General features: G+C 48.5%; 1 protein-coding gene across 2 annotated transcripts in view; it reads right to left on the bottom strand.

Moving 5' to 3' along the window:
- Nucleotides 1-463: 463 nt before the first annotated feature.
- Nucleotides 464-13,513, bottom strand: part of LOC100077979 (C-type lectin domain family 2 member B-like) — a 65,166-nt gene continuing 52,116 nt past the window's right edge. Inside the window, exons 1-4 of one of the 2 annotated variants that reach the window (XM_029081633.2) lie at nt 6,447-6,543; nt 3,628-3,905; nt 2,073-2,176; nt 464-1,352 (exon numbers count right to left, since the gene is read on the bottom strand). In XM_029081633.2, coding sequence (XP_028937466.2) covers nt 1,232-1,352; nt 2,073-2,176; nt 3,628-3,905; nt 6,447-6,483 — 540 coding nt within the window. In that variant the 5' untranslated portion in view covers nt 6,484-6,543 and the 3' untranslated portion in view covers nt 464-1,231. Of the gene's footprint in view, nt 1,353-2,072; nt 2,177-3,627; nt 3,906-6,446; nt 6,544-13,513 lie in introns of those variants that run through there. The other variant, XM_039914426.1, reaches the window with a different exon arrangement.

Raw genomic sequence — 13,513 nt, 5'->3', positions numbered from 1 at the left:
TGTCCCACAGCGACACCACGGACACATCTCTCCCAGAACTCCCCGTTCTCTATCTGCAATTGGTCCGGTAGTATATTCCTAGAGTTTTCTTGGTAAAAATCCAGAAGTGGTATACCATCGCCTCCTTCCGCGCAGTAAACTTGAGTCTCCACCGTCGACTCTCTCCCGTGCTGCTGCTGCCCAGCACCGGTGAGTTTTGACTTATGGCAGATTGCCTTCCACTCGCTAGCCACTGGCCAAGTTAGGAAGGGAATGGGTATGCCTCTGCTTGACTCTCCCTCCCATAGTCGAGACTGGAAGAGTACTGGGTGTGACCCTAAGAGGGGCTTGGAGTAATTAGACTGTAAGCCCATCAAAGGGCAGGGACTGTCTCTATCTGTTACCGATTTGTACATTCCAAGCGCTTAGTACAGTGCTCTGCATATAGTAAGCACTCAATAAATACTATTGAATGAATAATTCCTCCTGGTTTATCAGTCTTATATTTGCAATCTAGCTTGACACATAGTTAGGGTACCTTGAATTTTTCCCATTTAATAAGTGCCCCGAGTTTGAGGGAGAAGATCTGGGGGCTTAATCTGGATTTAGCACTTTATTCTTCAACTCTGCCAGATGCTGCCAATCAGTCAATTAAAATGCTTCTTGCTACTCAAGGTTTTTGGTTGGGGACATTTGCTACTCATCTCTAGCTAACAAGAGAGGTTACAGCATCGCTCGTTAGCACTGTCCAGGGCCTCCCGGGAGGTCTGCCACTCTGTGACCGGGTAAACAGCCCAGCGCCCAGCTGATCAGGCACCAATGGGTCACCACCAATGACCAGGGAGTCTTGAACTCTGGCCTGGCCCCGGGCACGGGCAGCTAAAGGTCCAAGAGTCTTCAGGAGGAGAGAAAGAGCAGGAGTTGCGGGAACTTTCCCTGCCTCCAAAAACTGAGCCTCCAGGAATTCTGGTCCAAAGGCCTGGGGCAGGGAGTGGGGGGGGTCCCTGAGGGAAAATCAGGAGGAGCATCTGGAAGGGGAGAGGGGGAAAATGAAGGATGTAATGGCCCCCGCTGAGGAGCCGAGGAAGAAGTCCTGTTGATGGTTTGTGGGAGGAGACACATGAGTCATTTCAGAAATGCTTCACTGTGAGCTGTAACAGTCTCTGGCAGCAAAGGAGGTGGGTGTTAAGCCCCTTTCCAGACCCATCCTTACACAACACTTAACACGAGGGTTCCACGATGGAGCATTTTCTTAGCCCGAGGAACTCGCAAGTGGCCCGGAGCAAATCCACCTTCTGGGCTGGCTGCAGCCAGCACTGTTTACGCTGCTGGAATCCAAGTAGGCACAGTCCCCAGCTCCCCGGATGTTGAACCTGGAACAGAGCATACCGTCAGTCCAGAGTGGTCGATGGACAGACTTTTCCTCTTAGGGAGGAGAGCCAAGTGAGATCCAGGACTTCTTTCCATCCTGTCCTTTCTGAAACTCAGGTAATCCAAAATGGCCCTGGGCTTGTACAGGGTGAACCCATGGGCCTAGAGAGCGGACAGCTCGGTCTCCTTTTCCCACCCTTGCTAAAAATGCTGGGTGGCTCCCAGCCACTGCAAGGTTTCCACCCCTTTCCCCACAGCCCCAATCCAGAAATCCCCTCCTCCTGTACCCACCCTGAAGCTCATGAACAAGTGATATACAAGCAGTGAAGGCCAAACTGCTCCCAAACCTGAGAGACACAGTCCAGGCTAACTCCCAGGGGACAGGGAGCCCGAATTTCATCCCAGGGTTTGGAGTCTGAGGGAATAATTCTCCCCTGGTTTCTTACACCTCTGACTCTGGGCTAAGGGGAGGATTTGCTATCCTGATCGATCGGTTCTCTGAATGGCAACTTCACAGAACAATATTTCATTACAAAAGAGCCACCAGTGGAGGCAAACTCTGTGTGCCGGGAGTGTGTCAGCTCTAGGGATGGAGAGCAGCCCCCAACCCACCACAAACTCGAGGTGACCTCCAGTTGGTGTCAGGTAACAAGGCTGGGGTCCCTCAGGGGAGGGAGGCCCCATCACTCCATTGTGGGGAGGGATGAAGTCTTCAAACTCACAAGTTGTTGAGTGCTGAACCATTAAGCCATCTCCAGTCTGAACTGCTTTTCTTGGTCAGTCCAATCCAGTAATCGGAGGTGCCCACCTGAGTCTTGAGGTATTCCTGAGACAAAGCACAGATGAACCCACAATATCCCCGGTTCTCTCCGGGCCCCCTCCCCACACTCAATTCACATCCTGGCCCCTCATCTCAGCTTCTGAGCTTCCACCCACTCTGTGTGGCCGGATCAAGTCTGAACTATGGTTAATGCCTATGACTGACAGGTGTCTAGTTTGAGTGACACTAGGAGCCTGTGGCTCAGATAGGGGAGTGCGAGGTCCATAAGTAGCCTGGCCTAGTGGATAGAGCAAGGACGTGGGTTCTAACCCCGGCTCTGCCACTGGTATGCTAGGGCAAGTCATTTAATTTCTCACTGCCTCAGTTACCTCACCTGTAAAACGAGGATGAAGATTGTGAGCCCCATGTGGGACAAGGACTGAGTCCAACCTGATTACCTTTGACCTACTCTGGTGTTTAAAAGACTGCCTGGCACATAGTAAGTGCTTTAACAAATACCATGAAAAAAAGGAATAGAGGGATGTGGAGAGTAATCTGAGTTAGGCAAAAGAAAAGGGAAGGCTAAAGAGAGCTGAGTGAGAGTGGCCACTGAAGTGAGAATGAGGCAGGTCCCGGAGAGTGAACAGGAAAGATAATCCTCAAGGAAAGAAAGGGAGAGAGGAACTGAAGAATGGCTGATGGAGACGGAAGCCTGTCTCCCTCTGACAATTCTTGACAAAGTCACATCCGATGTCTGCTCCCCAAGGCCACCAACTCAGAGCACCCTATCCTGCACGTACAAACACACACCCAGTCAGAGGGCTGGGAGTTGGAACTAAACCTGAGGGGTGTAAGGAGCTATAGCTCATCCTCTGGGACACAGGCTAGAAGACACCATGGAGTGGAGATGGAGAGATCCCAGAGCACAGGCCACAGGCAGGACCAGGGGAGAGGGGAGAGGACTGGATGAGAGGGGTAAGAGATCGGGGGGAGACAGATGGGGGGTTACACAACACCATGAATATATTCATCAATGTGGGAGAAACAAAGCGGGTGAGAGTACCAAAGAGGGAAATGGCCACTGGCCTGGAGTCCATGACCTGGAACGATCATGGCGGTGGAGATTGGGAGAGTTTCCACACCAGCCTAAAGAGCCTCCCTTCCTAACAAACCACCCTGAGCTTGACAATCCACTGCCCCAGGTTCACCTGAGACCAAGTAAACAATCCTGCCCTCTCTCTCCATGCCCTCCTTCTTGACCCCTGGCCTATCCCCAGTCTTCCCAAACTTTGGCTTTCAAAATTCTTCAGTGACAGAGGGAGGTAGGCCTGTAGGTTTAGCTGATCACCAAGAAGGAACATCATCCTTCAGGAAGCAAAGCCCAAATGGCGGCACTGCTCTGTGAACACTGGAAGAAAATCCCTTTGGCTGGTGCTACCTTTCCCTCAGAGATCAAAAATCAGCGTTCTGGGCTCACCGAGCCAATGAGCAAAGCAAAATGAGCCGGTTCTCCTTACCAACTGCACAATGGTCATCATGGCGAGAGTCGCCTGTTCTTGCTCACAGAAGGTTTTGCTCCCCTCCCAGTCCCTGGTTTTGGTAGAAAGAAAGAAGCATGTTTCGTTTACTTCCAACCAGGCTGATGAACACTTAACTGCATTTGGAGTCGAAGGTAGAGTCATAGTCGGAGTCAGAGCTGGAGGTGGAGACAGAGTCGGAACCGGAGTTGGAGAGGGACGGGGAGACTGAGTCTGAGTGGTGCTCAGGGGCACAGATGGATCCGGGGTCTTCTTCCCTGAAACAGACAGTGACACATAGGGAGAGGCTGAGGGAATAATAATAACAACAGTAATGACAGTATGTGTTAAGCGCTTACTATGTGCCAAGCGCTATTCTAAGTGCTGGAGTAGATACAAGGTAATCAGTTTGTCCCATGTGGGGCTCACAGACTTAATCCCCATTTTACAGATGAGGGAACTGAGGCGCAGAGAAATGAAGTGATTTGCCCAACATCACACAGCTAAGTGGTGGAGCCAGGATTAGAATCCAAGACCTCTGACTTCCAGAACCCGGGCTCTTTCCACTAAACCACGCTGCTTCTCCTGCAAGGAAAGTGGGGAACTGACCCCCTCGGTGACATGGAAAGAGTCTTCATCACAGCCCTGAGGGAACCAGGTTCTGGTTCCACGTTAATACACTCATTTTATCCTGCCCGGATTACTGCATCAAGGCTCCTTGCTGACCTCCCAGCCTCCTGTCTCTTCCTTCTCCAGTCCATAATTCACTCTGCTGCCCAGATCATGTTTCTACAAAACGTTCAAGACATGTCACCCTACTACTCAAAATACTCCAGTGGTTGCCCATTCACCTCCACATCAAACAGAAACCCCCCACCATTAGCTTTAAAGCAGTCCACCATCTTGTCCCCTCCTTCCTCACCTCACTACTCTCTTACTGCAACCTAAGCCGCACATTTCACTCCTCCAAAACTAACCTTCTCACTGTGCCTCGATCTTGCCTACCTCGTTGCCGACCTCTCGCCCACATCCTGCCTCTGGCCTGGAACGCCCTCCCTCCTCAAATCCGACAGACAGTTACTCTCCACCCCTTCAAAGCCTTAATGAAGGCACATCTCTTCCAGGAGGCCTTCCCTAAGCCCCCCTTTCCTCTTCTCCCACTCTGTTCTGTACCTCCCTGACCTGCTCTTTGTTCTTTCCCTCTCCCACCCCCACAGCACTTATGTACATTTCTATCATTTATGTATTTATATTAATGTCTTCTCCCCCACTCTAGACAGTGCGCTCATTGTGGGCCGGAAATTTGTCTATTTATTGTTGTATTTTACTCTCCCAAGTGCTTAGTACAATGCTCTGCACACAGTTAGCATTCAATAAATCCATTTGAATGAATGAATGGTTTCTCCATCTGGTGTGGTTCAAAAACCAGTCTATGGGGGTGCATGATAGGTTTGAGGCCTGCTAAACTAAAACACTCTCAAAAGATGAGAAGCAGCTTGGCCTAATGGATAGAGCACGGGCCTGAGTGTCAGAAGGATCTGGGTTCTAATCCTGGCTCTACCACGTGTCGACTGTGTGACCTTGGGCAAATCACTCAACTTCTCTGGGCCTCAGTTACCACATCTGTAAAATGGGGAATAAGACCGTGAGCCCCATGTGGGACACGGACCGTGTCCGACCAGATAGGCCTCTGTCTACTACAACGCATAGTACAGTACCTGGCACCTAGTAAGTGCTTAACAAACACCATAAAAAAAAAAGACCTCTGGGGAACCTTAATTGTTCGGATTCATCTACTTAAAACACTGGCTTACGATCATCCCATCTTGGCCTCTCCTCTGATTCGTTCCCCCAGCCAGGACTGATTGGTGGGCAAATCTGTCTGAGTCACTCGGGAGGATGGGTACAATGGGCATTTAGCAGTCACTGTACCTTGCTTTGGGAGAGAGTCGAGGGCGGAGACTCGAGTTTACTGCGTGGAAGGCGGCAACGGTAAAACACTTCCATATTTTCACCAAGAAAACTCTACGGATACACTACCAGAACCATTGCAAACGGAGAGCCGGGCATTATGGAAGAGATGTGTCCATGGTGTCGCTATGGGTCGGAAATGACTCAATGGCATAAGACAAGTACCTTGCTTCTCAATGCAGTGGGCATTCTGCTTCCCTGGCTAATAATAATAATAATAATCATGGTATTTATTAAGCGCTTACTGTGTGCCAAGCACTGCTCTAAGCACTGGGGTAATCAGGTTGTCCCCCGTGGGGCTCACATTCTTAATCCCCATTTTACAGATGAGGGAACTGAGGCACAGAGCAGTGAAGTGACTTGCCCAAAGTCCCACAGCTGACAAGAGGCAGAGCCGGGATTAGAACCCACGATTTCTGATTCCCAAACCCGGGCTCTTTCCACTGAGCCACGCTGCTTCTCATCCCATGCTTGTTCCACAGCAAAAGCAACAACTCTAGGAAAAGGGATATCAGAAAGTGCAGGCGGCTGGGAGAGGTGGAGGGAACAGTTAGGATATGATCGCTGGAATTTAGAGCGGAAGGGGAGAGAGGCTTTTTTTCCCTTTACAAACCTGGGGGAGGGTCAATACCTTTGGAAGTCCAGTAATACAGCGCAAACAAGTGGGAGGGAAAGCAAAAAATATTATTTGCTCCAGCATCTTCTCTCCTGCTTTCCCACAAATCTCCACAGAAAATCCAAGCAGTACCCTGTTCCACTCTGCCTCCTTCCCTGCTCCTGTCCCCTCATTACTTGCAGTGCTGAAATCCAGTCTTAATAGAATTACAAATGGAAAAATCATTTTGTACCTCTAAAACCATTAATCTTGAAGAATTCGCCAAACATTAGGATCTCTGACCAGAAAGTTGAATTAGCTGCATGGTACCACCACAGCGCTGTTGTAGGACAATGAGGGTGGGGAAAACAAAAGTCATATTCCAACTCTACTTTATTGTTCCAACTCTACTAATCTGTACTCTCCCAAATGCTTAGTACAGGGCTCGGCCCATAGTAATCACTCAATAAACACAATGGATTGACTAATTATAATCATCTTCATCATTATTATTATTACGGTATTTGTTAAGCACTTACTAGGTGCCAGGCACTATACTGAGCTATGGGGTGGATACAAGCAAATCAGGTTGGATGCAGTCCCTATCCTACGTGGGGCTCACAGCCTCAATCCCCATTTTACAGATGAGGTAACTGAGCCACACTGAAGTGAAGTGACTTACCCAAGGTCATACAGTAGACAAGTTGCAGAGCTGGGATTGGAACGCATGACCTTCTGACTCCCAGGCCCACCACGCCATGCTGCTTCTACAGCATACCGATTGAAACATACTGTACTCTCCTCAGAGGTTAGGAGAGTGCTCTGCACCTAGTAAATGCTCAATAAATACCACCGGTTGATCGATTGATAGACCAGCCTACACCTCAGGTAAACTCAAAGTCAGGTGCATATTTTCCACTTCGCAAGAGCCACCGGAGGGCACCAAGTCCCTCGGTTGAGAATGTATTCTCTTTGTTTCAAAAATTACAATTAGATCTTTAAATGATACAGAGGCTCATAGTGTATTACTTAGCCAAGCTCTTTATCCTTCCTGCTCCTCACCATTAGCTCTTCCTACTACAAAATCTATAGATTATAAATTATTCATATTAATGCCCCTCTCCCCCTGTAGACTGCGAGCTCACCGTGAGCAGAGCACGTGACTACAACTCTGTTAGACTGCACTCTGCCATGCAGTGCTCGGTATGCTGTAAGCACTCAATAAGTACCATTGATTGATTCATTTACAGCAACTAATCAATCGAGCTGCAGACTTGGAGGTCAGGTTCTAGTCACAGCTTGTTCGCTGTGTGACCTTGGACCAGTCACTTAACTTCTCTGTCTCAGTTATCTCATCTGTAAAATGAGGATTATGATCGTGAACTCTATATGGGACGGAGATTGTTTCCAACTAGATTATCTTGTATCTAACCTAGCACTTAATACAGTGCCTGGCCCATAAGTGCTATTTTTTTTAAAAAAAAAAGCTTAAAAAATGTATGTTGTTTACTTTTGTTCAGATAACCAAACATTAATCAGAGATATTTTTTAAGCACCTGCTGAGTGTACAGCACTTGGGACGGGGGAGTTGGGATGGGGGAGAAATGGGCAGTGGGGGCTAGGGAGAAAGAAGAGCAAGACAAATTCTACCGCGGCAAGCAGGTAACTCAGCGTCCCTCTTAGAGACAGCCACACTGGCTCTCCTCCTTTGCACTGCCAAGGAGACTCCATCCTGACCTGCCTTCCACCGCCCCAGTGGGAAAAAGAAAAGTAGTTGCTGCAAGAGGCCTCCACAGAATCCAAGGACAACTGGTGACTGCCACAGTGGTCGCTGTGGTCACAGGTGTGTCTTGGACTCTGGGCCTCCAGGAGCCAAAAATTCTTCTCCTCTAGTCACAGTAGCCTACTGAATTTTGTTTTTATTTTGTGCATTTGTTTTTGCTTTTTACTGTTTAGCGTTTATTGTTTCATCGCTCTTTAAGTGTCTGTCACCTGTCTCTGGCATTTCAAGCTAATATGCTGAAAACTGAACTCCTCACCTTTCCTGTTAAATCCTCTCCCCCACTTAACTGGCTCAACACAACTCACAATCCTACCATCTTCCTTGTTTCTAAGGCTTCCAACTTTGGCATTATTCTTGATTCTTCCTTTTTTCCTTCCCAACCTTTCCCGGATCCACCCTATCCTCTCCATCCAAACAGCCACTATTCTTAATCAATCTTATTGAGTGCGTGCAAATCACTGTACTAAGTGTTTGAGCATACAATATAAAAGAATTGGGGAGACACGTTCCCTGTCCACAATGGGTTTACAGGCTAGAGGGAAGACAGATTAATGTAAATAAATTACAGATATGTACTTAAGTGCTATGGGGCTGAGGGAGCGGTGAATAAAGGAAGCAAATTCAAGTTCAAGAATGCTGCAGAAGGGAATGGGAGAAGAGGAAATGAGGACTTAGGGAGAAGGAAATATGGAGGAGATGTGTCCTCAATAAGGCTTTGAAAACAGGGATAGTAATCGTCTCTCAGATATGAAAAGGGAGGACTTACCAGTGCGGAGGTAGGATATGAGTGAGAGGTCAGGGGTGAGATAGACGAGATCGAGGTACAGTGAGTAGGTTGGCATTAGAGGAGTGAAATGTGCGCGCTGGGTTCATTCATATTTATTGAGCGCTTACTGGGTGCAAAGCACTGTACTAAGCACTTGGGAAAGTACAATTCGGCAACAGATAGAGACAGTCCCTACCCAACATCGGGCTCACAGTTTAGAAGGGGGAGACAAAACAAAACAAGTAAAGAGACATCAATAGCGTCAAAATCAATAGATGTGTAGGTATAGACACATCATCAATAAAATAAATAGAATAATAAATACGTACACATATACACAAGTGCTGTAGGATGGAGAAGGGGGGAGAACAGAGGGAGGGAGGGGGGTGATGGGGAGGTGAAGGGAGGAGGAGCAGAGGAAAAGGGGGGGCTCAGTCTGGGAAGGCCTCCTAGAGGAGGTGAGTTCTCAGTAGGGCTTTGAATGCGGGGAAGAGAGCTAGTTTGGCAGATGTGAGGCGGGAGGGCATTCCGGGCCAGTGGTACGACGTGGGCCAGGGGTCGACGGTGGGAGAGGCGGGAACGAGGCCCAGTGAGGAGGTTAGCGGCAGAGGAGCGGAGTGTGAGGGCTGGGCTCTAGAAGGAGAGAAGGGAGGTGAGGTAGGAAGGGGCAAAGGGATGGAGAGCTTTGAAGCTGACAGTGAAGAGTTTTTGCTTCTTGTGAAGGTTGATAGGCAACCACTGGAGATTTTTGAGGAGGGGTTGTGACATGCCCAGAGCGTTTCTGTAGAAAGATAATCAGGGCAGCGGAGTGAAGTATAGACTGAAGCGGGGAGAGACAGGAGGGTGGGAGATCAGAAAGGAGGCTGATGCAGTCATCCAATCGGGGTACTGTGAGAGATTGTACCAGCAAGGTAGTGGTTTGGATGGAGAGGAAAGGGCGGATCTTGGCGATGTTGTGAAGGTGAGACCGGCAGGTTTCGGTGACAAATTGGATGTGTGGGGTGAATGAGAGAGCAGAGTCAAGGATGACAGCAAGGTTGCGGGCTTGTGAGATGGGAAGAAGGATGAAGGTGCTCGATAATTACAGTTGATTGGGTGAGTGATTATCCCCCATTTCAACATGAACTGCGGTCCAGACAAACACAAACACCAAGAGTGCAGTATTGAGAAGCAACGTGGCCTAATGGGTAGAGCATGGATCTGGAAGTTGAAAGGATCTGGCTATGGCACTTGTCTGCTGTGTGACCTTGGGCAAGTCACTAAACTTCTCTGTGCTTAAGTCATCTGTAGAATGGGGATTGACTTTGAACCTCATATGGGATATGAACTGGGTCCAACTTGATTAACTTATATCTAATCAAGCATTTAGTACAGTGCCTGGCTCATAATAGTAAATGCCTAACAAATACCATTTTTTAAAAAAGCCACATTCATTAAACACGATAAAGAATGTCTGGAAGACACTCAGATCAGCACTGCTGCAGCTCTCTGCCCTTTCTCTTTAATAATAATGTTGGTATTTGTTAAGCGCTTACTATCTGCAGAGCACTGTACTAAGCGCTGGGGAAGACACGTGTTTCTTTAGCTCAGAAATGGGGAACTTGATCAAATGACTGGGAGTCAGAAGGATCTGAATTCTGCCTACTGACTGCAGTATGACCTTGGGCAAATCACTTCACTTCTCTGCGACCCAGTTACCTCATCTGTAAAATGGAGATTATGACTATCCTCCCTAAATGGGACAAGGACTGTGTCCAACCCAATTATCTTCTATCTACCTCAATGCTTAGTACAGTGCCTGGCATATAGTAACTGCTTAATGGTATTCATTATCATTATCATTATTATTATTACTATCAATAGCATTTACTGAGAATTTACAGTGGGTAAATCACTTCACTAAACACTCGGGAAAATATAAAAAAAAAGAGTTATTGAAGCAATCCCTTCCCACAAGGATCTTACAGTCCAAAGGGGGAGGTAAAATAATCGATTGGAATAGAGGAAATAGTCGAGTTTCAGAATGTACCACCTATAGGGGAGATAAAAAATAGATTGGAATAGAGGAAATCGTCGAGTTTAAGAATGTAACACTCTATCAGCACCTTCAAAAACTGGGTTACGTTGACTCTCCTGAGAAACCTAAGTGCACTATCAGCACTAATGATGGGCCAGACCGCCAGCTATGAAAGTAACTTAAACCTCTTACTGATCCATTAAAACCAATCAGTGGAATTTACCGAGGGCCTACCGAATGCTAGGCACTGGGCTGAGCACTTGGGAAAGCACAAAGCAATAAGGCACTCACTCCTTGCCTTCGGGAAGCATAGAGTCTAAAAAGGGAGAAAGACCAAGTATTTACAGTTAGTGAAATCTGGAAGAGGAAGCAGGAAGAACCCACACAGGCAGCTGAAGCGACAAATGAAACAATAACTGCATTAATACAAATGGACATAGGAACGTGAGTATTTAAGAGAGGTACAAAGTCAACGAGGGCTAAGGAAGATGTTGGAGGATATAAGCGGTATGTCGGGAAGCAATTAAAGAAGGCATTCTGGAGAATTTGTGTGACCGATCAGGGCTTGGCCAGATTAACAAGTTCATGCTCTCTAACGCCAGAGGGGCTGGTAATGAGCAACAGGAAGCAGTTTGGCTAAGGAAACACCCTTCCATACCCCTCGGCGCTACCAAACCCAGAGGACTGGGTGAGCAATAAGGCCAAACATTTATCGAAATGAGTAAATTCGAATGGGTCTTGTTTGGGGAAGCAGCGTGGCTCAGTGGAATGAGCCCGGGCTTGGGAGTCAGAGGTCATGAGTTTGAATGCCGGATCCGCCACTTGTCCGCTGTGTGACTGTGGGCAAGTCACTTCACTTCTCTGTGCCTCAGTTACCTCATCTGTAAAATGGGGATTAACTTTGAGCCTCATGAAGGACAACCTGATTACCCTCTATCTACCCCAGCGTTTAGAACAGTGCTCTGCACATAGTAAGCACTTAATACCAACATTATTATTATCTTTTTCACCCCCAAATATGGCCCAGGGAGGGGAAGATGTTCGGGAAGTAGCCACGTATATCTGGGAAGGGGTCTCCACGACCTCTTGGTAGCAGGTTGAAACTCTGCCACACCGATGTAGCGAGTCACTTCTACCCAAAGTCAGGGATGCCCACTCTGCGGGACCCTGCGTGATGCCGAGTGACCGATAGGACCTCCTCGCTGGAGCAAGGAGAAATGAATATTCCGAGAGAGAAAGCTCAATTTCTGGGTGATTTGAAAGGTAGCCCCTGGTTGATTCGCAGGTAGCCCCTGGAGACAACCGGTGTTTCCTTTCCTGTTCCACCAGCTGGTAGAAGTTGGGGACCGTGCTGGCTGCATAAGTGTATTGCTCCCCACACTTTCATGGGGTGGGAATTAGGTGCTTAGCCACATGCGAGAGTGTATTCCCGCCGAAAAGTTCAATTCTCTGGGAGGAATAAATCTTGCACACTTCAGCCTTTCTGACCCCTATCTCTCACTCTCGCCTCACCGACCCTCAAACCCGTGCCTGCGTGACGGGTGAAAAGGTAGGATTTATTTTAGTTGGAATTTAAATGGGAAGAAGATGTGGTTTGGAGGAATTGGTGAACTTGGAGGGAAAGGATTTTCAGGCTCGAGGAACAGGTTGTTCCAGGGGCTGTGGGCAGGAGAGGAAACAGCGAGATACAGTTAGCAGGTGAGGTTCCAAGAAGCAAAGGGTGAGAACTAGGAGGAGTGGATGAAGACCGCTGAAAGAGAGATGGAGGGAGTTGGCGGAGAACCTTGGAGCCAATGGGCGGAGGTTCCTGTTTGCCCCCAGCCAGCCCCACCTCCGCCCACAGCCTCAATCACTGCCCCTGTACTACCCTAAATGAGGAGGGCCAGGGGGAGAGAGGAAGGAGGGGAACGGTGGAAAGGAGAAGCAGCCTCACACAGAGTTTTCCTGCTCCACTCACTCATGTTCTGCTCACCCCAACATTTTCTCTGCCCCACAGTCTCCCTCTCCCAGCTTCTGTCCTCACTGATCCAGCCCCCGCCCCTATTCCCAGGAATCCCGGCAGTTTCCCGTATTCCTTTTGTCTTCACTTGTGCCCCTTTGCCCTTCCTGGAATAAGCACAGTGTGGCACCTCAGTCGAGTTCTTATCAGCCCGTAACCACTTAGTTCCACGTCTGAGGCCGCTCGGGGGCATATGTCGAGCTGGAGAAAGGCAGTGGAGGAAGAACCCAGAGCCCCTTGCAAGGCCCACCTGCCCTGAGAGAAGAGAGGGTCTGAGAAAGGGAATTCAGGCCCGGGGGAGGGGGCTTGTGCCTATAAGGACTTGGCAAGCTTACAAACCCCTGCCCTGCTATGGGTCTGAAGGGAAAGGAGATGTAGGAGAGCCACAGCCTGGGCTGCTGGGAGAATTCTTGCTGATCCCAGGTCCTGCTGTTCCACGGCAGGGAGGAGATAAAGGAGGACAGGATCAGCACAAGGTCGGACCCAGCCCTAAACCAGAAACGCAAGGAACTGGCTCAGTGGCTTACTTACTTCCCAAAGTCACTCCCAGGACAATTCCCAGAATTGAAATAAGGCCTACTGCCAACACGACAAGGCCAATAATCACATTTCTGGACAGGCCCCAGCTACCTGAAAAATACAAATAAAACATTGTCTTAGGTTACCTTGGATATGTGATCCACTCAATCAGTGGTATTGATTGAACACTGAATGGGTGCAGAGTGCTGAACTAAGTGTTTGGAAAAGTACATACA

The sequence above is a fragment of the Ornithorhynchus anatinus genome, chromosome 17, assembly GCF_004115215.2.
Source record: "Ornithorhynchus anatinus isolate Pmale09 chromosome 17, mOrnAna1.pri.v4, whole genome shotgun sequence".
Taxonomy (NCBI): domain Eukaryota; kingdom Metazoa; phylum Chordata; class Mammalia; order Monotremata; family Ornithorhynchidae; genus Ornithorhynchus; species Ornithorhynchus anatinus.
Note: the sequence above shows the minus strand (reverse complement) of the source record. Positions and strands in the feature narration are given on the sequence as shown.